This window comes from Zonotrichia leucophrys, chromosome 12 (assembly GCF_028769735.1).
Source record: "Zonotrichia leucophrys gambelii isolate GWCS_2022_RI chromosome 12, RI_Zleu_2.0, whole genome shotgun sequence".
NCBI lineage: Eukaryota > Metazoa > Chordata > Aves > Passeriformes > Passerellidae > Zonotrichia > Zonotrichia leucophrys.
The window spans coordinates 10,948,292-10,975,892 of NC_088182.1; the positions used below are offsets into that span (position 1 = coordinate 10,948,292).

Sequence of the window (27,601 nt, forward strand, 5' to 3'; positions counted from 1 at the left end):
GAGCCGCTGCCGTGTTTACAGCGCCCGCCGTGCCCGCCCCGCCGCCGCTGTCCCTCGGCCCGGCCCGGCTCCGCGGCCGCTTTTCCGTTCTCCGCGTCAATGCGGCGCCGCCGCCCCGCGGCCTGTCCCGGCCATGGACACCAGCGACTTGTTCACCAGCTGCAAGAAGGGCGACGTGAGCCGCGTGCGGTGAGCCGGGCCGGGGAGCGGGTCCCTCGCACCCGCCGCTGCTTTAACCGCCCCGGTCACCGGAGCGAGCGGGGCCCGGCCTGTCGGGGCGTGTTCACCTGAAGCTCGACCCAGGCCTCCCCGGAGCGGCTGTCACAGTTTGTTTCTAGCACAGAAATGCCGCTTGTTTGCCCCCCGAGGAGCTGGGTGTGCAGCGGGGCTTTGCCGGGGTTAGGGTGGGGTGAGGTGTGCCCGGTTCCGGCAGGTGTCTGGGTGTCGCACGGTCACTGCGTGCCCCTGGGTGTGGATGCTGCCGGTGGAAGTGTCCTTGCACAAGGCTCCTCTCCAGCTGCTGTTCTTTCCCGTTGGAAATGGTATTTGCGTTGGTAGGAAGCTGGATCCCTGGGACGCAATCGTCATGGAAATGTTTAGACGCTTCGTGCTGTAGGCTGCGGGAGTGTGTCTGAGAAATATGGGATACTGAAATTTCAGGTCAAGTTTCCTCGCTCATCTCAAAGCAGCACAGCTTAACTGCAGTGATTTCGGATCAGGAGGCAGATGGGCTTGTCTGCAGGGTGAATGTAAGGTTCAGACTTTACAACATGCTTTTTTCCTGCATCTCATGGTTTGAATCTAAAACTGTTCTTCACCCCTTTATCCTATTTGATTCTTCCATCTCCTGATGTGTGATATGCTAGATAATCAAAACAATCTCTGTTTCAAGGTGCTTGCTAGTGAAGGGTAAGTTTGCAGATAGATAAGGTTTGGAGAACATTGTTATCTGTTGTGATTGTGTTAGATTAAATCACTGGAAGCAGTAAATTCCAGGTTTACTGCAGAAGGAGGGGTCTGAGAGATGGTCTTATAGAGGTGTAAGATGACTTGTATAAAAGTAGTGGTGGAGAAATGAGAGTCTGAGAGTGCTGTCAGGACAGGGGGACAAATTGACCACATGGGACTGAGCAGAAGGGGCTGAATTGCTTGGTGTGTTGAATGTGTTCAGAGGAACCTGAAGTTTGAGACAACAAGGGTGAAGGGAGTGAAAGAGAGGACTCATGTGGTGGGTGATAAAAAAGCAAAACTCAAGAGTCTTTGTGAAGGCTGAGAGGGACTTTTACATGTGGCTCTTGCAGTACAGGCTCTAAGAAGAGCCAGGCTGTGCAGGAGATTGGTCTGCAAGGCAAAGTCTGGTTTCTAGAGGTGTAAGAGAGGGAGTGTTGGCAGCAGTGGATCCAGCTTAAACATGCAGGACAAGGAAGTGGCAGGATTTAAGAGCAGTCTGGAGTGCCACTGATGTTATTGCTTTTGTCAGGAAAAGCCAAGAGAAGGAGGAGAGTCCAGCCTTGGCTTCATAAAATTGGCCACGTATTTGTAAGCATCCAGGCTGGGAGCATTGCTGTGGAATGTGAAGGTGCTGGAGAAGTACTCAGGCTTCTTTTTAGATTGCTGCCCTGTTGAAGATGCATTTGATCACCCTCTTTCCCCATGTGTACCACTTAAAATTGAAGACAGCTGCCAGACCATGCTGTAGAACACCATTCTTTAAGTTGAACATTGGCTGATACCCCTTCAGCCACAGCTGACAGTTCCCCAAGTCCAGTGCAAGATCCTGTCATACATTTGGAAGTTACTCTATGAACTTGAAGTTACATTTTCTGAAAGAGGAGAATGTGACTGAGTGAGTAGCTGCATGAAGTTATAACTTTGCTCTCTCCCTTTTTTTGCAGATACCTTCTTGAGCAGCGAGATGTGGAAATCAATGTCCGTGATAAGTGGGACAGTACACCCCTGTGAGTGCTGCAGCCTGGAGCACTGGCTGGGCGGGGGGTAGGGCCTCAGAGCTCCTTTACTCTCTCTGCATCAGCAGCCATGAGCGCTGTTACAAAATGTTTCAGGTTCTGCTTTTTTGGAGCTTTGGCGATGTAGTTCTGCTTCTCTTCCCTGTGGGTGCTGTGCTAAATGTCTTTGTCTCCCAAATTGTCTGGGACTTGCTGAAGTGATGCTGACAAGTGGATTTTTGTGGCCAAATTACCTGGATTAAGCACTCTGCTCTTGGCTGGATGAGGCTTTTCCCTCACCAAAGTCTATGGCATTCTAGCATGTCTTTTCAGGTGAAAGCTTGGCCTGGTAAAATGCCAAGTGACAGTGGGATCACAGTCTGTCTGGCAGTAGGTCATGAGGAACCCCCTGGGGGTGCTGAGGGATGTGCTCTGAGTTTACCTCCCCACAATTCCAAAGGACATTTAAACCTTTGTTTGCATTATATTTAGAGTACAGAATAACTTCCCAAAGTAAAGATAGACTAACATTTCGCTGCTGCAATGCATGTTACAAGATTCTCCTAATTTGTAGGACAATTTGAGGTCCTTGTGAAAGAGAATCATGAAAGGCTTAGACTGTGAAAGTGAAAACAACACTCATTGTAGTAGAACTTCGGGGGGTGGATTTTCTGTACACCCAGTGTGGGTGCTGTTCCCTCCTTGGCACAGCATGCAGCAGTCAGCCTGACAACAGAAGGAGCAGAGTGTTTTTGAGAATTCACTGAACTGCTGAGTGCTCATGAAATGATCTCCATTAAAATGAGGATGGATTTGGCAGCTGGTGGTGCAACAGAAGATGCTGAACCCAAACTGGGACCTTGAGATCTCCTTGCAGTGCCTGGGGTTGCTGCGAACAGATCCTGCTTAGTCTGTTGCTGGGATCAGGCTTCTGTGCTATTTGGTAGCAATTCCTTACTCCTATCGGGAATCATCTCTCAAGCTTCTCAGGGGTGCTCAGTGCTGTGATCTGTGTGTGATGATGTGCCAAAACTCTGAATTTTGCTTCCTACAGCATCTCTAATTTTCTTTCTATTGTTATTGTCAGGTATTACGCCTGTCTGTGTGGACACGAGGAGCTTGTACGTTATCTTCTAGCCAATGGTGAGCAAAGTGCCCTCCTGATATGGATGCAGTATCTTCCTCTGGTCTGTTGGGATTGTATGTCCTTCTAGCTGTCCCCTGTGGAAACTTCTTCTGTTACAACCAACCATCTGATCAGTGATCTCAGGCTACAGAGGGAGCCCTGCTCACACCTTCATGGTCTCTTTTGCAGGCCATTTGCTGCTTGAATTTACTTCTTGAAATCGCTTAAAATTTCTTCATTTGCTTGAAATATTGAAATGCACAGAAAGGGAAGCTAGCTGTGATGGCCTAAAGCAGCATGACTTTCTGAAATCACAGCTGATGCTTTGTGAAAGTGCAGGGAATATGGTGATCTAAGAGTTGTGCCTCATAGGAAGGATTGTCTGTGTAAAACTTGTACTCTACTGATAGCCTGGTTTTGTAAGCAGGACTTAAAAGGGATTTTGCTAATCTCAAACAAAGCAAGACCAATTCTTCAGGCCAAGTGCCTGCCAGTTGGGTTCTCAGCACCCAGATTCCCCTAGGCACTGGTAGTGTTCTGCCAGAGAAACCAGAGTGCAGAGTCACATCTCAAAAGGTTTGGTTTTCTACTTCATTCCCAGCATCTTAGTCAACCACTTGTGTAATTCTAAATAGGAAAGTGCAAATGCCCTCCAAAATTCTATCAGGTTCTAACCTAAAGAGGTTATATAAAGCAGAAATACTTTCTAGGTGGAGTTCTTAACAGTCCAAGAAATGATTGCACTCTGTTCAGGGAGAATTGGCTTCCCAGAACACTGCTGGAGCCCTGCTGAGAGGCTTTTGCACAGGTCAGAGTAAACAAGTCATGACTTCCTCAGAAGGGGATTTGTCTGTGGGAGAGCAGCTTTAGATTGTACTCATGTGAGGGAAGCTCAGTTTTTGTAAATATACTCGTCAGCAGAGGGGACCACAGTGAAACATGTCAGCATACAGAAATCATACCTGTGTAGTGGCCATTTGGGGACACTGCAGCAGGATCCAACACAGGCCTGTGGCTGTTTTACAGGAGCAAAGTGTGAGGCGAACACTTTCGATGGGGAGCGCTGTTTGTACGGAGCTCTGAGCGACGCCATCCGCCGGCTGCTGAAGGAGTACAAGCAGATCACAGCCAAGTGCATGAGGAGGGACTACTATGATGTGTTCCTGCAGAGGTGAGGACATGGACATGGGCAGAGCAGCCAGCAGCCTGCCTGAGCTCCTCTGCATGTTCCAGCTCTCTGTTCAGGCAGCTGAATGTAATGCAATACTGGCCAGGGTTGGCAGCTGAGCACTACCCTCTCTTGTTCCTGGGCATGTAGAGCTTCCTAAGGGGTGTTCCTCTGTGCCCTAAGGGATGATCTCCAGGTGTGTGCATAGCCTCCAGTGAGTTGGGTACACACTCAAGTCAACAGAAAGCTGGTCTTTATAATGCACAAGTTCTAAACTGTCATCCTTGACTGTCAAACCAAAATCTGATCACTAAAACCACATCAATTTAGGCTAGTATGTCAACTGAAATTAAAGTTTCAGGCCTGAAGGTACTATAGCTTGCAAGTTTAAATTTTCAACACTGTCAAAATGTTTCTCATTTGTGAAACAGCCCTTTAAGAAGCCTCAAATTAATTCACAGTGACATTGTCCAGTTCTTTCTTTTTGGTTATTAAAATTTGTTAAGAAACTTTGGAAAATTGCCAGTCCCACATTGTACTAGAGCTTGAGTGGCAGGTTAACTTGCTCATGAACAGAGGAATAATTTCAAGCTTTTCTTCTTGCTGTTTGTCTACCTTGGTAACTCTGATGTTATTACAGACTTGCTGGTTGTTTTTTTTTTCCTTTTTATTTCCCATTGGACTGACTTACAAATGTTAAAACCTCAGGGTTTTTTTGTCTTTGAAGGTGGAGTGTTAATAAGTCCTAGAAAAATCTGACAATCTTGCCAGTACTACAGTGCCCTAATTTCTGAAGCTATAGGAAGCAAGGGAAGGAAGGAAACTCATTTATCTGAGTAAAATCAAATTCTGTGTTCAGGGAAGCAGAATTTTGCAGGGTGATTTCTTACTGCCTTGGTGACTGTGGCTCAGATGTGCAGGGCTGAGCATACATGAAAGCTAAAATGTGCTGGTTTCTGCTTCTTATTCAAATAGACCTTGTGTTAAAATTGAAACAAAGGGCAACAGTTGGGGGGAAAAAGTAAAAACTCAATGCTTCTGTTTGGTTTGGGGCAAGACACTTAGAAGGAAAGGTGTGCTAGTGGCATTGAAGACACTGACAACATCTCTGTGTGTGACTCCACACCTTTCTGTGCACCAGTCCAGCTCTCTAGAGGGAGTATGATGCTTGATGACCGCATGATTTAACCTTTTGAGGATGTTTGTGAGGATATATATGGAAGGACTGATGAGCATTAGAAAACACTGGTGGTGGTTGCTGTAAACTGTAGAAGTAGCAGGTTTTTTTTTCCTTTTGAAGAATGAAGGCATGAGCATGCAGGCATAAACAAGCCTTCACCTCTGATGTGGTAATTGCCTGTATTTCATGCCTGTCACATCCTTCCTTCTTCTGAGGGTGGGGGACATTAAGTCTTCTCGTATTTGTTACATGGTTAAAGCATGCACACTGACAGTGCCCAGGGAGCAGGAAAGTTGCATCTTACTTTTTGAAAGTGTGTCATTTTGCAGGGCTTTTTTTTTTTTTTTTGACATCTGACAATTTAAAAGCTGTATTAATTTTTGAAGATGTGCTTGGTGGCAACTAGTTCCACTTTAAAATTTTGTGTTCAGGTGTTCACCTAAGACAGAAAGATTTCATTCTGCAGCCTCCCTGTTGCCCTAACAAAACTTCTTTGAATTATGGAAGGCAGAAAACTAACAAAACTTCTTTGAATTATGGGACCCCACTCCAGTGTGTGAAGCACCAGCCCCTGTGCTGGCCTTCCTGCTGAGCAGGGAGAGACTGCAATGCCCAATGTTCATTTAGCCCTAATTGTACCATGTTCTCCACTAGCATTACTCCATTCTTCCCTTTTCATCCTGCAACGAGTTTCCCTTGTGTCTGTTCCTCACAGGCTGCTGGAGCAGGGTTACCAGAGTGACATTGTTTTCATCGTCCATGGCAAATCCTTCTGTGCCCACCGCTGCATCCTCAGCGCCCGCAGCGCCTACTTTGCAGAGATGTTTGAGACCAAATGGAAGGGGAAAAACATGATAGTGTTGAAGCACCCACTGGTGAGCAAGGCTGTGCTTCCAGTTCTTTCTTTTGCTGTTCCAGCTGGGTGAGGAATGTGAGTTTGAGGGTTAACTTTCACAGTGAATAGCTCCTGGGGCTCAGAATGACCCTAGTTGAGGAGAGGGGCTTGTGGAGGCACTTTATGCAATAAAATTGCATCTTTTTCAGATAACAAAAAGCTGCAGATTGCATACCTTCCCTTTGTTCCCTCTGTCATGGACTCAAACATATCTTAATTAATTGCAGTAGCATGTAGCTGTTACCATCTGCCAGCTGCATCATGACCCCTCTCTGGGATGAGTTGAGTGTGTCTAATTCCTGGTGGACAGGTGGTCTGTGGTGAAGACATCACCTCCATAATTGCCACTAATTGAGTCCCTTTTGTTGCCTGTCCAGCAAGAACTAAGTAGTCCATAAGTGCATTCCATCCATTAACCATCAATACTCTGGCACACATTTCTGTAACTTGACTCTGGCAGTGCAAATCCTCTTGTGACAAGCATAATTCCAGTTTCTCAGAACACTGCTCTCCTCTCTCTTTGTACAAGAATATCTTTCCTCTGGAATTAGGAAGATGTGGAAATGTTTGTGATCAGTAAAAACCTGGATTTTGCAGAGCCTGTATTACAACTGTCTTTTGAGTTCCTCCATTAGTCAGGTCCTGTCCCCTGAGGTACCTGAGGGATTAGTATCAGTTGAAACATTAAAGAGCTGTGTAAGCCAGGTGGAGTGGCAGCATTAGTTATGTGAGGAGCAAGTAAATCATCATGTGTGATTTCTTACTAAAGGGTGGTTTTTTCTTACTTGTTCAGGATCATGTTTCTAACTCATTGTTAAATCCATGGTGATTCCAAATGTAACTTTCTCTTGTTTTATTTTAGATTAACCCAGCAGCCTTTGGAGCTCTTCTGCAGTATCTGTACACAGGTAAATGACCTTGCCCTCTGGTGTTTGTTTACATGGCTGGTGGGCAGCTCTCTGTGCCTCTGTGCTGAGTGGTACCGCCTTGCACTCAGCAGTGTTTGGGTGCTTGAGTTGCCAACAAATCCTCTCTGCTGGCAGAAAGTGAGAATGTGAGCAATCACCAGCTCTTCCAAGATGTTTGTACCTTTTGCCAGTTGTTGTCCTGCCAGTAATTACACAGTCAATTAAAAACAAAATCAGCTTAGGTTGGTTGATTGAATGGATTTGGACACTGTATTTTTGACTTAAGGAAGAAAAATGTGTCATCTGGCGTAACAGCCTCATAAGGTGGTGAAAAGCCAGTTTCCCATATAGGACATTTTCAGTTTGGCAGACCTGAGCAGTGTGTGCTGAATGTTTTGACTACTTTCTAGTATTTTTTTGAACAGAAGTTGATCCTAAACCTTCTATGAAAGTACCCAGTGTTGTATTGTAGGCATGCTAAGTGCTGAACTATCTCAGGCCAGGAGGTGGTGCCAGAAATTAACATTGTCTTCAAGGCTCTTCTTTTCCAATACAGCGTGTTCAGAAATGTCCCTTGCCGCATTTTCAGTGATTGTGAAAGATCCTGGGAAGAAAACTCGTGAGCCTAAAGTCTGTTCTTACCCAAAGCCAGATATTCAATGGTGGCAGTCATGCCTGCTGCTGTTGTGTTGCTATTTTTTGATTTTCTGAGGGAATTAGACATGTTTTGTATGGCCTGTTTGGTCTTTGGACTCTTGAATGAACCTATTAGGGTAAACCCTGGAGAGTGGATATGTGAGTTAAATGCCAAACTGTTATTGATTTGAGTGGTGAGTGGTGGGGGAATACCAAGTCTTAGCTTCTGGGACTGAGTTGTAAGTGGATGCTGAAAAGTGGGGCAGTGTATCTAATTACTAAATTTCTGTGCTGTGAAGTCTTTCATCCTTATTTTTGCCATTTTTACGCCTAAATCTTTTGGATTAAGTGAGCTGACTGCATTTCTTCTTGACAGGTCGTCTGGATATCGATGTAGAATATGTGAGTGATTGCAAGAGGTTGGCCAAGCAGTGTCGGCTGCAGGACCTCATTGATGATTTGGAGACCAAATGTAAAAAAGTCTATGAATTTGGTAAGCATTTGACTTGCTGTTGTCTCTGCTGTGCTTGTGTTCCCTTCCAGGGAGAAACAGCAAAGTGTGGTGGTGGATGTTTCATGGTGTCCTTGGGGCTTCTGGAAAATGATGCTGTTTGTGGGATTTCACATTTGCATGACAGTTTTCAGTCGTGGCCTTTCTGTAGGGTAGCTCTAGTAGTTTCTGACACATGCATGTTTAATTTATATTGAATGCTTGCTTTATAGTAGAAAGAAAGCATTCAATATAAATTGAATATAGAGAAAGGAATATGAAAGCAGGACTTTGCCATGGTTGCCAGACATTCAATTGAGCATAGTGGAGTATATATTGGGAAGTGCCTTCCAACATGGAACATATTTAAATCCCCAGAAAGATAAAATATATACAGTTAGAGGTAATTTTCTGCATTTATCTGACCCCTTACCAAAGTAAAATATTTGATAATTAGCCCAAAAAGGGTGCAGAGGGAGATAGAACTCTTTTTTTAAAGGCAAAGAAGTATTTCTGAAAGCATGTGTATATTAATAACACATGGATGTGCCAAGCCTTAAGTGAAGCAATCCTCTATTTAAGGACTTTTTGTTATCCAAAGCTTATTTCATGAAGACCAGCAGTTGGAGTTGATCGTTCATCTCCTTAGCTGGAGCTAATGCACACGTGAAGAGCAATCAGAGCAGCACAAGTGCTGTTAGTCACGAAGCAGAAAAAATTACCGGATAACAAAACCTTTGGGCTGAAAGCTGCTGATTCTCATTCTGTGCTCTGAGTTAACTTCTTTGCTTTAATCAAGTTAATTTTTTCCTGAGAAGAGACTCCATTCTATAGTTTAGAGGCAATATGATCTTCTTCCCTGATCTAAAAGTCAGCGGTGTAGCTGTTCCACCTTTTCCTTTTGAATACGAGTTTTATTCATTCAGCCTCCTGAAGCTGCAGGACATAATTGATAGAATACTTCTGGCTCAAGAAATTCCTCATCTGCAAATCACATGGAAGATATTACCATGTGCAGGTCTCCCTTTACACATGTGCAGCTGTTTGGAGGTGGTGGGGTAAAAGATTACCATGCTACAGCTGTTCCCATGTAGACCAGGGTGCTAGTCCTTATGGAAGCTGCGTCACAGGTCTGACTTCTGCAATGTAAGCACAAATGTAAACATGGACCCAAAGAGATTAGAAATGCATTTCTTGGTATCTACAAAAACTTTAAAGTATCAGTTTGTATTAAATAAGTGGCAGAGAAGGGGAGTGGTGAATGAATATAAAATAAAAGCTACTCAGAAATCAGGTAACAAAATTATTTTGTGTCATCTTTTGATCTCAAAGTAATTCAGTAAGATGCCATAGATCTGTTTTTTTCTTTTTATCTTTTTCTCCCAGGGTCTAGCTGAGACATTCCATTAAATTAATTTATTTAAAATCTCATATTATATTGTGGAAGGAAAAGAAGGTGATTAAATCTATGAACTGCAAAAAAGCTGATTTCTTGGTGGGTTTTCAGATGGAAAGTAATGAAGTAAAGTTTCAGGTTAGTTGGAAGTTTTAAATAAAAGCACCACTTGGAAATACAATGACACTGGACAAATAATTTAACTTCTTTGTTCTTTGGGGAGGGACCAGTTTTTCAATTTTGAGGCCTGACAGAAGACTATCAGTGGGTGGTTTAAAGCACTGATGGAAGTTCTAGTCTTGATTTTTATTTATGACAGGTTGGATTAAAACAAATAGAACAACTGTTAAAAGCTTGTTTCTTAAATCTCATGTGGAAGCCAGGAAAACATGATTCTGCAGAAAGGCATATATGTAAGATTTATAGAAGTTAAAAAATTGGAAAGGTCTTAGATCACATCATGTCTGGCACTTGACAAAGCGTGTCTGTTTCTTTGAGTGTTTTAGGAACCTGTTCCAAGTGTGTACTGTGGAACAGACATCTGATTCAGGTTTGCAGAGCAGGGTCATGTATTGCATCTGTATTATGAAGTTGAAAAAGAAAACAAGATGAACTAAAGCCTCTGCAGCTCCACTGGATAATTGCAGTGTCTGCAATCTCATTATCTAGAGTTAATCAGTATTTCAAAATCACTTACTATCTTGGCATGCACAGACAGTAGTACAGGAGGAGGATGACCCAGTGCCTTCTGTTGCACCTGAGATATATTGGGGTGTGAATGCTTCCCCTGTGTGTATATTGCGGCTATAAAAGGAAAAATTATTGCAGTGTTTGGAAGAGCTAGGTTTGTCAAGATTAAGCCATAATCCTTCCTGTAAAAATGCATGTATTAAAAAATAAATATTCTGCAGTTACTTCAGCAAATTTTGGGCCAAAAAGGATGAGAGCAAGGTTTGAGATGCTTACCATTGTAGAAAAGACACTGGATATTCAGAATCTGTGGTTATAGCTAATTATGCCATAGGGAAGAAGAGGCATCTGAGTGTGAACATTTTGAAGGTTTTGGGAGTTTAGTGTGGTTTATTTGTGGCTCTTATGTTTTGTGGTACATTGGCTCAATTTAACCAGAAGACTGCAAAGAAATATTGAGCAGGAAACCAAGACATCTGATTCATTTTTAGGTGATGTTCAGTGCTGTACAGCTGTGCTAGACTGGGAAGAAATCCAGTGTGAATCTCAACAGTTTGGTTATTCCCTTCAACTCCTTGCATTGTTTATGTTGCTTTTTTCAGACACTGTTCCATTCTTGTATTCCTCTCTCATGGTCCCTGCTCCTTGCTGGCAGCCAGCAACTTATTCCTATTTCACAACTTTGATTTTTGTTGTCTCTGTTAGGAAAGATTTTTGAGTGATACCAAATGCCATGCCCTTGGATTTGAGATGCAGTGTCTGAGTAGATTTGCTTCTCAGAAAAATCACTGTTCTTTTGTGTCACTGGGACAGTTCACAGATGCTCTGTGGATCCCAAGAGAAGAGCTTTGCCTTGACTTAAAACTTGCTGAGTCCATTAGCACTTACAGAGCCTGACCTGGTGACTGTTACCATAAGTATGACAGAAATACAAATGTTTCTCTGTGCCATGAAGAATTTCTAATTGCAAAGTAAGAAATTTCCTTCTGTCATGCTGTTGTGTAAGTGATCAGGGCTTTTTGAGAAAATGCACTCAGTCTGGTTTGTGTTGGTGCCAGGCCTCCTCTTAGCTTATTTACCCTGGAAGTCATCTATCTGAGGGTAGCATTTAGTGCTAATAGGGCAGCCTGTCTCCTTGCTGGTGAGCTTTGTGTGTAACCATCATGGTACCTGACTATTTTGTACTGTTAGATTATCCTTCCCTTTCCAGCAATCTTTCTGGGATATGCAGCCTATGGAGAGGCACAGTGGTGGCATATTTGAAGGGTGCAGCAGTGATGTGGAGGAGGGGGTGGAGATCTTGTTTTGTGGCACATCGTGGTCTCGTTTCGCCCACGACCCAATGGAGTCATCTGATGGAGCTCATGTAATGCCGTGCGAAATGTCAGGAGAAATGAGGTCTCAAGGTGGCGTGATTCACCTGTGAGGGGTTTTAATGTGGTGAATCATACCTGTCAGAAATTCTTCTGAATGCTTTGGAGTTAACTCTGTGTCTCTCTGGCTCCCAACAGTATCTTAAGACTTCCTCACCACAACTTTGCATTTTCCAGTGGTGTGCTATCTTTTTTCACATGCTTCCTTGTATGCCAGGGACTCTTGAATGTCTTACATGCTCCAGTCCTCACCCCAAACCTTGCTGACCTGGGAACAAGCCTCAGGTGTTGGAGCAAGGTAGCCAGAACAAGAGAGATTGTGCCAAGCATGGCATCATATCATAGTGGGTCTGCTTTGGGCTGCCACTTGTTTGAAGTTAGGGTTGGCTTGTATGAGCTCCACAACAATTTTGGTCATAGCAAGACCTCTAAAGTATGATCATGTATTTTGCTTTCCCTTTAATGAGCTGTTTTATTGTGATGGCTGATAAGACAAGATGGGAAGACACACCAGGTCTGAAAAAAGCAAATGAAATTGCTGTTTCGGAATGGTTTGTTTGAGCTCTTTGGTGGTAGTGGTGCTTAGGTCAGGCACATGCAGGAGTCTGGGTACTTTGGGGTCTTTGTGCCTTGGGGATCATGGATGTAGAGTAGAGGACAGACTCATACCTACTGAATTTACTGGCTAAACAAGAATAAACCCCTTTGTTCCTTGCATAAAGTCAGGATGGCACAGCTGAAGTGGGAGCCAGTGAAAGCATGTGACAGAGCAGAAAGGCATGGAAGCAGATTAGTTTTAAAAACTCCCTGGCATGGGCTTTACCCCAGGTGACACTGTCAGCTCTAGGGGTACTTGGGGAAGGCAGTGTGTGAATGCCCTCTGCAGGGATCAGGGCAGCCTGATCCATGGTCCTTAACTGTAATTGATGGCATGGATTCCAAGGAGCAAGTTGGGCTGAGGGATGCTGAATGTGTGTGTGCACAGAGGAATTGTGTGTGTTTTGCAGTAAAAGCTGAACAGCAATAATACTGGTTTTCCTGGCACGTCTTTTATCTAAATGAGAGAGAATTTTTGTAGAGGAATTCAGGAATCTCTGCTCTTTTGTTTTTTTGCTTCTTGCAGTCTCTTCCAAGCCAGGGACCTGTGTGAAAGTGCTGACCATTGAGCCCACAGGTAACTGCCGGCTGCAGGAAGATCTGGCTCTCCTGGCAGACTGCGCCCTGCCAGCTGAACTGCGGGTAGGGAGCACTTCTACTCCTCCTGGGCTCTCTGGGGCTGGGATGGCTGCTCACTTGTGTCCAGTCACATCTTTGCTGTACAGACTTTAGTGCTGGCTTGTTTCCTGGTGCTCCAAGTGCTGAAAGGCTTTTATCACTTGGAAATGCTGTAAAATTGTGTAATGAGGCTGTCGGTGCGGGTCTTTCCCCTTGGATGTTTCCCCCAGCAGGGATCTTGGGAAATAAAAGCCTTTCCATGTGGTTGGTGGGGATTTCCCCATTGAATACAATGGGACAAGGCCCCCAGCTCTTCTCTTTGCCATCCTTCTTGAGAATTGGCAATGTTGTAGCAGCAGGCATTGGTACCCAAAGAGAGATGTAGGTGAAGGGTGGCTTACTGGCTTGCTTGCTAGGAACTGACACACTGCAATGGAGAGATGCTTCCAAATCCTGAAAATATTTCCAGCAGAAATGTGAGACCCTCTGAAGAGAATTTAATTGACTGGCAATAGATCTGCTTTTCCCAATTATGTCTTGTCCCTCAGAAGTAGCCCCCAGGTTAATGTTTGTGTTAAAATACTATCATATTATTAGTTAGGATCGCATATGTGGATCTTCCTCCCGTTTTCAGAACAGGATAACTGTTAGTTATCTTCATTCTTACTGCATCTGGTGCTTTCTGTAATATTAGCAGATTGATTTTGGTCTTATGTATGTCCTTTTTCTGTCCTCTTTTTTTTATACCAACCACTGTATTTAATAATGTGGATTCATTTTAAGTGGCTGCTGTGCCCAGAAGTTGTATGACTGAGTAATACAGCAAAGGTTTATTGCCTTTTCTCTTTCTGTCCCCTGCCAAATACACCTGCCTGGTGCAGAGTGTGTGTGTCTGTGTATGTACATAGATAAGGTTTCTTACATTCATAAGCCAACATGTTTTGTGCTGGTTATTTTCAGATATATTTCAGTACAGAGGGAGTTTTTATTCTCCATCAAGTTTACAGCTACCAGTTCAGAAATCTTTCCTGTGTAACCTGCCTCCTCCAAATAACTCTACATTTTTTTGTAACTTTTAATGTGTTTTCAGGCTTTAAAGGGAGGTGGTACTATAAGTAAGCTTCAGATTACCTCCCCAGGAACTAAAAAACAGGATCATGGACCCCAAAATAGTGACATTTACATATATTTTAAGTCGCTTCACAAATAAAAAGAATACTTACTGTTTGATTGCTTGATTCCAGACCTTGATGGCATACTCCTATTAAGCTATTCTTCTAGAGATAGAAACACTTTCCTTCTTAATTCTTTCATGTAGAATAGGAGCTGTAAGGAAAGGAGGAAATTGGAATGGTGTAATCATCTGACAGTGCTGTGAGTTGTGAGCTGTGGTGTTCTTGCTGTGTTCATAGATTGGAATGAAGGCAGCATTAGAGTTATCACAGCTGTACAAGTGAGGAGGCTGTGGGCATGCTTACCTGCTCACTAGGGAATTTTTGTGCCGTGCACATGTGTGGGTGCTTTGTTTAAGCCTGAAAATTCTAAAAGATTGCCATTTTTTTTCTCTAGGTACTTTTTGTTTGTTCCTTTTTGTTTGTTTGCCATTTATCTCTTACTCTGATGTTTTCAAATTATTAAATTCTATGAATTGGGCATCTTTGTTCTGGGACAGAGGCATTGCACATCCTCATTCTTGCAGGGTTTGCTGCCATTCATGGAATAGGATACAAACTATGTAACCTAAAATGTCAGGAACAAGTGAATAGTCACACACAGACATCTGTATTTTGAGGAGAAGCATACATTTTTTTTTTCCAGCCCATGCAGAACAAAATAGATATTTGTATTCTGGATAAAAGCTTGCATTTCCAGAATTTGGCAAGAAACATTTTGAGCTGCTGCATGTCATGTAATGCCATATTACATGAAATGGGAATGTATTCAGCTTTCTGTTTCAGTATAAACAAATAATTTGCATGTAATGTCTTTGATACTTGGATGTTGTATGAAATTTTGTGCATTTCAATTTCATGGTTAGTGGTATCTTACACAACTAAAAAAATAATGAATGTTTGATATCCAGTTACAGCTCATTATTATTTTCTAGACTGAGAACTAGCTATTCTTTGAAATCTCAAACACATTTATAATTCTGGTACCTTGTTTCTCTTTCCTGTTTGTGCCTGAAAGCCGTTTTTTTTTTCCCAATGTCTCCTCTTACAAGTGTAGTTGTTGTCTCTGCTTTGTTTTAAAGTAGTAATGGCCAGGATTTTTCTGTCCACAACAGCTGCTTCCTCAGTTTATTGCAATAAAATTTAGCAGTGACAGATTTAAGTGAAATTCCATGAAAAGCCAGGCAACTGTAAAAAATCATGTGGCTTCCCACTGTCTGCCTGGTTCTTCATGTCTGCCAGGTGACCTCTGAGTTACAGACTCCAGGGTTTCCTTGGACCTGTTTTTCAGTTACCTTTTAACCGAGATCTTATGTTCCAAACCAAGATGAAATCAGACTTAAAGGATCAGAGTTTGCCGTGAAATAAATACTGTTCTTTCCATCCATATTGACATGGCTGCAAAAAAGAGACCATTTGCCACTTTGGGGGTAAAACTAGATCTTGTCATGCATTGGAAGAACAGTTTGAAGCAAGTAGATGAGTTCATCTTGTCTATCTGCACCTGTGTACTGTGCTTGTCCAAGGCAGTGACTCGTGTGCTTTGCTTTGCCCGTTTGGCAGAGGCAGATGAACTGAAATATTTACAACATGTTTCCAATTTAGGGTTTTTTTTGTATCCAATCCACTTGCATCTGGTTGTGAGCTGCTAATCTCTTAGATCACCAACCCCTGTGTTTTGTGTTGTAATTTATTCACAATTTTCTTGCTGAGATAATCTGGCCAAGGTACAAATTGCTGCCACTGATTTGTTTTCTATGTTTTTGCCTCCAGCAACATTTCTATTTAAGCTCTAATAGGAAATTTGCAGCAGGAAAGACTTGGTCTTCCATGTGTGATGGTGGAGAGTATTCAGAGTATTTCTATATGGTGATTGAGTTATTGTGAATGTGTTTGGACCTTGCAGGCTGTTGTGATCCTTGGGCAGAATACTTGACTTTGGCAGCTGTGATTTGCCTGGACAGAGACCCATGAAGGAGGTTGTATGAATAGGGGTGGTGGGAGAAATAAGCCAATTTTCTGAAGGAAGATCCTGGAAAGGAGATTAAATTCCTCAAGCATGACAAGGAGGAGAGTAGAAGTAGTAGAGACTTGAAAGGGGAGTAAAAGGGAAAATTCTGCAAAGCCACTTGGTGCTGAATAGGAGAAACAAAGACATGAACCTGCTTTTGTAGTAGGAATTGAAAACAACCTTGTAAACCTGAGCAGCAGAGTGGGAACCAGGCAAGGCTACAAGCAGGAAATTCAGCCTAGAGAAATTTATAATTCAGGAGATAAACTCTGAGACAAATAAAACTCCCATATCCATTCCAGAGGGATGGACTTATTTTAGAGATTTACCTTTGGGCAATGAAAGGAGAGCAAAGAAAGGATGCACATAGGAGATGTGGCATTTATCTCAATTAAAATTCCTATGCCACAGAGTGACATCTTGTCAAAGTTTGTTTCTAGGTTTGCTTTACCTGTGATGTGCCTGCAAATCTGTAGCCTTCAGATTTCTGTCAGAATTTGTAGCAGAGGACATGGAAGCTGTGGCATAGGATGGGGAGAGCAGCAAGGCAAACAGAGCAGGCAGTTCCATCATGATACTGGAGTTTGTAACACACTGCCACGGAGTGAGGCTGCAGATCCCCAGGCCATGGAAAAGAACCAAAGCCTTGAAATATGAGACACGGATAACAGTAAAATAGCAGCCTGGGGAATCTACAAATGGGACAACTTCATCTCATTTTGATGAGGTGCTGCCCTTTATGTTGCAGCTGTTGCCCTTTGTATTGCAGCTATATGAAAAAGAGGTGATAGATCAGGTGGGCAACATTCCTTGAATTGCTGCATCTCTTCTGGAACAGGAGTTGCCCAGTGGAGTAGGACTGCAGGAGAGAGGTGCTATGGAGAGCCAGCATTACTGCAACAGCCTTGTGCATGATTTACATCACTGGGCTTCTCTTGTGATCAGGAACCAGAAGCTGCCAAGTGTTGCTGTGGACAGAGAGCATGGTGGATGGGTCCAGATTGCCATGGTCAGTGGTGGTGTGAGCTTTTGCCAGCTTGGTGCCTTGCCACATCCAAGATGTGTTTTGTGAGGAACCTCACTGAGCCTGGCTGAGAGCTCCCACCCAGTGTGTTCCAGTCTGTGTCTTTGTTCAGCTCAGCAGGGTGGAGGCATCTGGCTCCTCAGTGGAGCTGGAAGCCCTGGTGGAGGCAGGTGGTTTGGAAAGGGACAGTCTGCTGTTGTGAGTCCAGTTTTTATTGTCAGGCCAGGGCTTTCCTGGGTGCAAACTTGGGATGAAAGACAGCAGAAATAAGCTGCTTATCCTAGGTACCTCAGGCACATGTTTATGGAAGGCAAGAACCACGGCAAACTTTTGTTTTCAGAGATTGTCTTGGCTACATGACTGTGAATATAAACATTTTTTTTTTTTGCAATTGAATTACACTGTATATAGAATAAGGTGAAAGGGAAAATATTTGGAAGTGTCACTTTAAAATAACATAAGGCAAACAGGCTCTTTTTTTTGGTGTGTGCTGTCATTGTTGGCATGTGGGATTGGGTGGAGGTGTGTTGTTAAAATAATTCACTTGAGTATTAATACTGCAACAACATTATCTTTGGCTGCAAATCAAATTTAAAAAATCTAAAATGTGCTCTAGCAATGTTGGATTATTCAAGTGAGGCAATCATTGTAGCCAAACCATTTCAAACTGGTGTATACATGGATGTAATCTATATGTTATTACATGTACCCAGTAAAAGGCTGGCCCTAACCTCCAGTATGCTTATGATACCTACTGCATGAAGTAAACTTCACCTCCACCTGGTTATCTGCCCTGTTAGATGGCAGAGAAACACTTTCCAAAAGTGTATGGAGAGTCAGGAAATTGCCATACATAAAGGAGGCAGATGTAACTTGTACCAGGAATATCTCTGAGAAGCAGTGGAGTTCTTCATTTCCTGACATTGGAATCTGTGTTCAGAGCATCTCTGGTGCTCTGCACTGTGCTGAGGGAATAGAGGGATGGAATTTTCTGGGAAAACATAGGAGTCTGAACTTGGGACCCTGAGTGTGTCTAAAGCAGGAATATTAAAGGAAGGGTTTTCTGGTGTCTGTTCCCAGGTTGGTTTTGGGGAGTTGCCCTTTGACAGCACTGACAACTTCAACAGCTGTCCTGACGTGTGTTTCCGTGTGGAAGATTACAACTTCTTGTGCCATAAGGTGTGTGCTTGTGCTATATTTCCTTCTCCTCCCTTTTTGCCATGAATCTAGTCTGCTTGTGTCCCCCACTCCTTCTGTGCTGGATATACTCTGCAGAAGCAGCATTGATTCAGCTGGAAAACTGCATTTAAAGCATTTAACAAAGCAGCAGAGCCTGCCTTTCTTGCAGAGGTGTGGAGATAAATTTATAAATTCAGCTATGGCATTCTCAGCTGCAGAATCTGCTGCTGCTGGCTTATGAGTTCAGTGTCTGGAGAGAGAAATGTTTGATCTGCAGATGAACAGCAGTAAGAATGAATTTTGAGATCCAGCCTCAACTCAAGGTCCTGCCCTTGTGCCGTGCTAATTTAGAATCTCTTGAGTTCACCATTTGTATTTGTGGTTCTGAGGGTAGGCATGGATAGAATAAGATCTGAAAAAATATTGGAGATACAGCTTCGGAATGTAGGGAAAGTCAAAGTTACAGAGTCTGAACTTCTGAAATATCTTTGAGCTGCTCTGACAGCTGGTTGGAAGTGCCCTTTGGTTTGGTGCAGTGAGCAAGGTGTCAGTGTTTTGGTTTTGCATTCCTCTCCAGGCATTTTTCTGTGGTCGCAGTGATTATTTCAAAGCTCTTCTTGAAGATCATTTCAGTGAGAGTGAGGAGCTACAGACACAGCCCAGCATCCCTGTGGTGACTCTGCACAACATCTCAGAAGACATCTTCATCCGGGTCCTCTACTACATCTACAGTGATGATACAGAGGTGAGCCATTGGTCCTTCCTTCAGTGTGGTGAGCTCTGAGGGGTTTTCAGCAGTGTTTTTCTAAATCTGGAGCAGGGTGTGTGTGTATATTCCTAAATTTTACTGACTACTCTGCTACTTCACTCTTGTCTCAGGAATCCACATACTGGGGTTTGCTGTTAGCCAGGCAGTGTTGTAGTTCATGTGCATCATGTTCAGGAAACAAATCATAGTCTTTTGTCCCACAATAAAAATCTGGAAATTAGGTTGCATGCTGTTTATTGCCATGATAAATACAGGATCTTTGCAGCTTTCCCTCTTGGGCTCTGTGGAAAGATAAGGGAACCATATGCCAGTAGATGGCAGATTGAACACATTTGGAGATCTGGATAGGTTGAGAGATTCTACTTATTTACTCTTGGCAAATAACCATACTCATAGCTGACTTTTCCATTTGTAGCAAGTCATTATTTCTATTGTTATTTATTATTGGAGTGAGCAAAGGTTCCACTGTGAGACCAGTTCCTTGCTGTGCTCAGTATTGCAGGCAGTAACAAAACAGCCCTAACCCACTTTTCAGCCTAATGGAAGATGCAGCAAATGCCAGTGTTTGATTAGCTTCCTGCTTTGGTTTTGTGGCAAATGCTTTCAGCAGGTCTCTCTACAAGATCCCAGAACACATTCTGGCATCAGGGCAGTGACTGAAGATGCTGCTGCACCTGCCAGTGTCACTTTAGCCCAAGCAGTGTTTGTGCTCTAGGTTAGGTGCCACATGCAGAGAGTGCACACAGCTGTGACCTTGTTTCTGCTATCTGTTCACCTGTGGGTAGCAGTGAGGAGAGATGTTTGGCAGGCAGCAAGGGCAGGATTGATACTGGTATGCCAGAGAGCTGATTCTTCAAGGGCAGGCAGAGAGGGAAAGAAGCTGCTTGAAGATCTCCTGACCTTGTTCCCTTGCACTGCAGCCTGACCCTGTTCCTTTGCATGTCTCCAGTCTGCCTGCCCTCCTTGTGATGACTCACAGGAAGGATGTTTCCCAAGCAGCTATTCCTTTCCAAGGGGTGCCTCAGCTGCTCTGTCTGGGCTTGGGTCAGGAGGACAGACCAACAACAATGTGTAGGAGTTAAAAGGATTTTACTCATATGTTTCATGTGCAGAATGGTGCATGGCTTGGGTTTCAAACCAAGCAGCCAAGATGTGCGCTTCTGCAGAGAGTTCACCTGTCATGAGAAACTACCAGAAAAAATGGTTAGGAAGACAGGAATATAGCTCAAGTTCCACATTTACATGTGGAGTGTTCTCCCTGGCCTGTGTTTTTCCAGCCAAGTGTCAGCACTCTCAATTCCATGTTTTGCTTTGGAAAGGATTTATGGTGTCTCTCTGCCATGCAGTAGTGACAGTGTTTGCAGTTGTAGGGAAGAGGACCTATAGGGTTCCAGGCACAAAGACAAGTTGCTGATGAGAATACTTGTGTAGGCTCCAGGGCAGTTCTTGGAGGAACATTTGCCGGGTTTGTCCTTGATGAAGCAGTTGGGAGCTGTAGCCATCAATTCTATTGGTTGAAACACTTCCAACTCCTGAGGTTTCCACAGCTTATGAGAGGACAAAGCAGCACTTGATTAATAATCCCAAGGGCTTTGTTACCCCATGTGCATACACAGCCCTCGTGGCATGGCTCTCCTGCATCTTGCATTCTTCTGCCCAGCTGCTGCAGGGTGTGACACAGCTGGGCCACTTGCTGGGAGCTGTCTCTCCAAACACAGGTGCACACAGCTGTGGGGGAAGAAAAAAAATCAGTTGTTTGCAGTTGTCAGAGTGAACAACCACACATGTAGATGTGCACAGCAGTGTGTTTGCTGCTCACTGGGTATCAGGAGAGTGGACCAGGCTGCACCAGTTATCATTCCTCCATCCAGAGCAGTGTGGCTTTGTCTGTAAATGCAAGGGCCCTTGCCTCCTCCACAGGCAGGGCATGCAGTGTCCTGCAGATCCACTGTTACAATGGATGTGGGTAAGTGAGCTCTTTGCAGTTCACATCAGCAGGAGCAGAGAGAACTCTCGTTCCAGGTTAGTGAGAAAAATAGGGTTTGCCTGGCCAAGGGGAAGAGGCTGAGTGAAGCTGGAGGTGGTGTCTCCAACTTTGCCTACAGGGTTTTTTTAATCCTCAGATCACTTCCAAGTACCCAAGAGGGAAATGGGAAGGTGGTTCTCTTGCTCAAGAGGCTTGAAATGTTAAAAGCCGTTCACAACAGTTTAAGTTTGTTCGTCCATTAATTTAGTCCATTCTGAATGCTTGTTAGAGCTCCACTAGTATTTGAAGTGCAGAATATGTTCTTACCCAGCTGGGCCTCACCTACAGTTTGTGTTCAGTTTTCTGTCCTTGAGTGTACCCCCCATGCCAGGGAGGTTGTGCTGGTTCTTAAGAGAATTTTGCATATTTTTCACTGCGAGTCCAGCAGTATAAAATGAGAAGGGAAATGTGGGGACAAGGTTCTCTCTTGCTCATCTCTTCTGTTTGTCTCTTGGAACTATGTCTGGTAAAAGTGACCCACCACTGTTGCACTGAACATTTTTTTAGCAGCCAGATACACTTGGATGTTTCAGCATTGCCTTGGGGTTACCTGCAGCATGAGAAACTCCCTGCTGCACTTTAAATTCCTCTGTGGTAACTGAGTGGGAGATGCAGGCTGAAAGAGCTCCAGTAATGGGCCAAACAGCTCCTTAGTTTGGCAGTGAGAGGCAGCATGCTGGGGTCAGGGCAGTAACTCCCCTGTCACTGCAGCTGTCCCCAGAGAACGCCTACGACGTGCTGTGTGTGGCTGACATGTACCTGCTGCCCGGGCTCAAGCGCCTCTGCGGCAGGACCCTGGCGCAGATCCTCGACGAGGACAACATCATCAGCATCTGGAGGATTGCAAAGCTCTTCCAGCTGACCCGACTGGAGGACCAGTGCACTGAGTACATGGCCAAGATCATTGAGAAGGTACTGAAACGCTCCCCATGGCAGATACACCTGTGTCTGTGTATCTGAGCCGTAGAGACAACAGATTGAATGGTTGTACTTTGGTATGTAGTTAATGGTTGTCCTCTCTGGGTTAATGTGCTTCCAGGAAATGAGCAGCAGTTAAATAGCAAGGCACATGGTGAGTTAGGGCAGAGGAGGAGGAGTGTGGTGGTACCTGATGTCACCACAATAAGCCAGATTTTGGTCCCTGGCTAGCACGTCCCTGTGGAATATGGGTTGAAAAATTTGCCCAAAAATTTTGGGCAGGAGCAGGTGATTTTCACTGAACTTTCAGCCACTGTGTCCAAATAGCCATGGTGTTGCCTGAATACACCATCTGCAGGCTGGAGAAGACAAAGGGGTGAGTAGGAGACCTCTGTGCAGGAAATAGAGTTTCTCCTTTGTTTTTCAGTGTTTGCTGGAGAAATTCTTCCTGGCATAATGCTCTAAAATAGGAAAAATCAATGTAAACTCTAATCTCCTCCAGGGATGACAAATCAAATAGTAGGGGTTTGCTCAGTGGATAATTTGCTGATGATCAGCAAGAAGTAATGAATTTAACTGAAAGAAAACTGAAGTTTTCTTTATGGGGCTCAATTAAAGTGTTATCCTGAGTGCTTATAGCTTAGACTCAGGACTCGTGGAGAAAGTTACCATATGGAGGATAAACTGGAACCTATGAAGGGTTTTTATGCTGAGACATCTTTATAAATGGCTTGTGCAGTTCACATGGGAATGTAACATTTTCACCTGCAGCTCAAAAGGTGTGAAATTATTTTTGGTGTGAGAAAACAACAAAGGAAATGATTCTGGGGCTGTTACTTTGTTCAGTGTATAGCTTGGGAATGACATCTGCGTGTACCCAGATTCTGGGTTCTGAAAAGGGATTTAAAAGATGTTGGATATCCCAAGTAGTGATCAGGAGAGGGCTTTGCTTGTGTGTTCCTCATTCTCTAGCTTGAGTGGGAGTCCTTGAACTTGGCATTGGCAGGGTTTCTTCTTAAGGGTGTTGGCACAGACAGAGCCACCCCAGCTGATGTTCAGACATCCGTGGTTGCCAGCATCCTGTGGAGATGCACTGATGGCAGCAGGGAGAGATTTTGGCAGTGTGGTAGCAGATCAGAGCTCAGCAACCTGCTGTGCCCAGGCACAGTTCAGCAGCACAGACAGATGGAAGCTGCCTCTCACCCCTCAGCTCACCACACATTCCTGGGGAACCTGGTGCAGAATCATTCATGGGTGACCCAATTCTGTCAGGTTGAGTGCAGAGCAGAGCAGCTGCCTTGCTGGTGGTGATGGGCCTGAGTCAAGGGAGAACTGTAACTTGTGGCTCCCAGTTCTGAAATGGGCAGAAGCACCCACTGGCTTCTGTGCTACAAGACATTGCCCAGGTGTCTGGCAACATCTCCCGGTTCCTGCTGGGAGCCTTTTTGGGGGAATATTGTGTATGTGCATGTGCCACAATACCAGAACCAGGGATGCTTAGTTAGAGGGTGTTACAGGGCAGTGTTGCAGGTGCAGATTGCCTTCAGCTGGGACTGTTTATTGTTGGAGTATTCCTGTCTCCTTTGGACGGATAGCAGGATGCATCTCCAAGTGGAGGATTTTGGTCTCCATGTATCCTAGCTTTCCTTTTTTTTCTGTGGGATCCTTTAACAGTGTCTGAGATCTTCATCCCAACCCTTTGCATCTCTTTACCTGCCCTCTTGTATTCCTAATGGTTCTCTTGTCCTTCTGGTGCAGCTGGTGGAGTTGGAGGAGTTTGCAGCTGCTGTGAAGGAGAACGCAGAGGCCGTGGAGGAGCGGCAAGAGACTGACTCCATCCCTCTGGTCGATGACATCCGCTTCCACATCACCAGCAACGTGCAGACTTACAGTGCCATTGAGGAAGCCAACCAGAAACTTGAAGCTCTAGAAAACCTCCTGGCCAGCATAGGGCTCGAGTGCTGATGTGTGCAAACCCTGCCTGTCATTTGCAGCCTGCACAGCCCTCACTGCATTGGCTCGGAGTGCAAGAACATCTGAGTCTGAATGTCCCACTCCCATTCTTTGTCCTCCTTCCCATCCACCTTCAGGCATGGTTTCTTTTTAATTTATTTGTCTGGACATTTGCATTTCTGGTTTGTGTTTGGTTTTACTTTGTTTTTTTGTTTCTCCTTTCAGAAATAACTCCCAAAGCTCAGCCTAAGTCAGTAGCTGCTCCTTTGTACAATACACTGTGGAGAGGAGACTGTGAGCTGTTGGGAATGGTGAAGGAGCTGTTCTGGGGACTTCCTACTGCCTGGGGTTAGAACCCATCCCATTCTGTGGTTCAATACAACACACTTCTGAAACTGGCTTATGCCAGAATATTTGTTGAATTACCAGCAGCAGAGGAAGAAAACTGGATTAAAGTCTTAATAAGTATATGGGAAAGGAGGTCAGCACTGTCACTGTCAGTATTACAGGACTGGCAGAACTGGGCCGTGCTTCCCTAATGGGACAGAGAGGTACTTGGCTGTGTGGAAGGCACTGTCTTCACCTGTTATTTTAGTACTTAGATGGAAAAAAAACAACAAAAAAAAGAGTGATTTCCAGGTCTTCCCTACCTTTTCGTTGCTTTGAAGTGCTCAGAATTTAAAAGCTTTGCTTTCTGAACAAGCATCTTTGGGAATACAGTAGAGACCAGAATCCTTCCATTCTTAGAAAGCAGTAGCTTTCAGTGCACAAAAGAAGGAAGAGCAGCCCTCTTAAAGAGGGGATGGAAACACCTTCTTCTTGGAAACAGCACTTTTCCCTTTATTTTTGTCCACTGTGGTAGGGCAAGGCTGACTTGCTGGTGGGTCTGGGAAGAGGGGTCACTGGAAATCTCTTTCAAAAGGAAAGGGCCCTTTTGGGGCTCTCATAGGGCTGCTGTCCCACTCTGTGACCTTCTGGCTTTGCTCAGCCTTGAGCCTCATAGCTTCACTGTTCTCCAGGAAATTCATTGTCTGTACTAATGAATGTTTTTGAATCTGTATTTTGCAGTAGGTCATGTTATCCCATGTTGTCTGCCTGGATTCTTAATGAGGGCTATGGTGTTCCCTGTCCTTGGCACTAATCAGCAGGTGATAACCCTGCATAGCCTTGCCTTGCCAGATAGGCTGCCCTTGGAGCTGTGCATCTCTGGAATGGTGTTGGGAGAGTCTCCAGGGTGCAGGCTGGGTGCACCTTCCCATGCTGGGCTTTGGGAGGGAGAAGCAGCATTGAGTGAAGCACAGGCACTGGGCTGCTGTGACCACTCATACAATCATTTTGGTCAATTCCTGAGGCAAGAGCTTGAATAGACTGTGCCAGAGGTGCTTTTATTATGTGACGTGGGAACTGGGCAACTTCAGGGTGTTGTTTTCTGTAGTGGTGGGGGTTAGGAGACTTGCTTCAGGTGTGGATTTATTGGGAGGATGGGTTTTTCTTTGCTAATCTCACCAGGTGAGAGACTGATACCCCACAGCAAGTGAGAGCTGCAGCCTCACTGCCTGTTCCTCTCCTGCACTGAAGCTGTTGGCAGGTGCACGGGCAGGCTCTGGGCACCACCTGCACCAGGCAGGCTGCACTCAGTTGTGAGCAGGGGACTCTGGATAAAGTCTGGAAAGCCAGGCTTTGGCAAAATCATGTGTCAGGACTGAGTTGCACTTAAGCTGTGGATAGAGCTGGGGTGGGGGGAGCAGAGATGAGGTTCATTGATATAATTGAACCCCAGATGCTTGTGCACTTTGTCATCTGGGTTTAAGTGGTGTCTCTTGCAGATCAGGTCTCTGGGGCAGGAGATGGTGGTGGCAGAGCTATCAAGCAGTGTGGGCTTCAATTCTGTTTGAAAACCCTTGTGAAGAAGTGCAAGGAGTTGTTGTGGTTTGTTTCCTGAGGATGGAGGATGTGTCCCTCCACAGGAGTGGTTGCTGCATGGAAGCAGGAAGCAGCAGGAGTGTGCTTCTGTTTGGGACAGTGACATGGAGAGGAGCTGTACATTTCTTGTGTGATTTGTGGAATATACCTCCATGTCCACCGCTAAGCTCAGTGTGTCTTTGACAGGACCACCAAAAAGCCCAGCACAACTGATGAAGATATCCCCATGGACTTGGGGAGGGTGAAGGGCTATCAAGGAAGCTTTAATATGAAGTCCCATATATTTTGGAGAAAGAAGGGTGAGAGGAGAACTGCTTGTTTTCTTGCTGAGTGGAGTGTCAGGCTCATGAAAATGTGCTACAGAAACCAGCAGCTTAACTCAGTTTGTTCAGTTCCCCTATGTTTCTCCTCTGTATATGGCTGAAGATAGCACTGAACATAAGCAGGATGTTTAGTTTATCATATCTCTTCTCCTCCTCCAGGAGAAATTCCGCTTCTGACATGTTAGCAGTTGGGTTTCCACAGCAGTGGTTGTGACAGCCCACGGGGCTTGCACAGAGCCACCAGAGAACAGGACGTGGCCTTTGCCTTCTGCTCGTACTGAGCGAGATGCAGGAGCAGGATTATCAAGGAATGTGCTAATGCTTTTCTCTGCAGATGCCTCAGCTGCTAGAGCAAATGGACACTGGCAGTGGGCAAAGCAGGAGGAAGGCAGAGGGGGAGCAGCAGTGCTGGGAAGCATTTTCCATATGGCTGCTCTTGAATAATTCCATTCCTGCATCGTTAAGTGTGGAGCGAGTGAGGCTGCAGTTGTACGTGTGGGAGAAAAGGTCAGCCTGGCCTTTTGATCTGCCTCCCCAGCAGTGCAAGTCCACGTGGGCTTCCAGGCAGATGCCTCATCTGTCTGTGTGCACTTAGTGGTCACATCTGTGAGGCCTGTCAGATTGTCCAATTACTCGGGATCCTTTAACTCCCCCCCATCCCTTTTGGCAAAATAGGGCTATCCAAAAGCATGCATAAGCAGATGGTCAGCATGCAGGCAAGCTCTCTAATTAAGATGAGCCTGGACAAATCTTAGATTTGAATTCACTTTATTCTTGCTGCAAATAATTTTATCACAAAATAAAAACCTCTGATTTTTCTTCTGTTGCCAGTGTCCTTCCTGTGTTTTGTTGCCTCTGTCCTTTTTATTTACTACTACCCACTTGCTGAATCAAGAAGATTGTAAAATTTACTAGAGCAAGGTTATATTTAAGAAGAAATGTGTAAGCACGTGTGCAGCAATAAAATAGTCTATTTCACTATATCTGCTCTGGCTGTGGTGTCTTTGTTACTGACTGACAACATCAGTATGAGTTCTAGTTTGAAAGGGCTCTGTGGGCTCCTTCATTTTCCCTTACCCAGGCCAAGGACTGGCTCTGCACTCTGTGGCTCCCAAGCAGTGTGTACAGTCCTGATAGAACAGGTGAGTAAAGCACTAACTCATTTTTACTGTCTCCTTTCTCCAAGGATTATTCCCCTTCTTTAGCAGCACCATGGCACAGTCTTGATCACTACCATGGTTGTTGTCAAGGAGGTGATGTTTGTCTCAGAAAATTGCTGT

The 27,601-nt window shown here is 44.5% G+C and overlaps 1 protein-coding gene across 1 annotated transcript; it reads left to right on the forward strand.

Annotated features, from left to right (window-relative positions):
- ABTB1 (ankyrin repeat and BTB domain containing 1) lies at positions 1 to 27,304 on the forward strand. Its single transcript, XM_064724036.1, has 12 exons — positions 1 to 189; positions 1,896 to 1,958; positions 3,034 to 3,089; positions 4,099 to 4,243; positions 6,136 to 6,295; positions 7,178 to 7,223; positions 8,236 to 8,352; positions 12,932 to 13,047; positions 18,311 to 18,409; positions 18,987 to 19,154; positions 21,916 to 22,116; positions 23,881 to 27,304. Exons 1-12 carry the CDS (start codon positions 134 to 136, stop codon positions 24,085 to 24,087), a joined length of 1,434 nt encoding a protein of 477 aa, XP_064580106.1. The 5' UTR covers positions 1 to 133; the 3' UTR covers positions 24,088 to 27,304.
- The last annotated feature ends 297 nt before the right edge of the window (positions 27,305 to 27,601 follow it).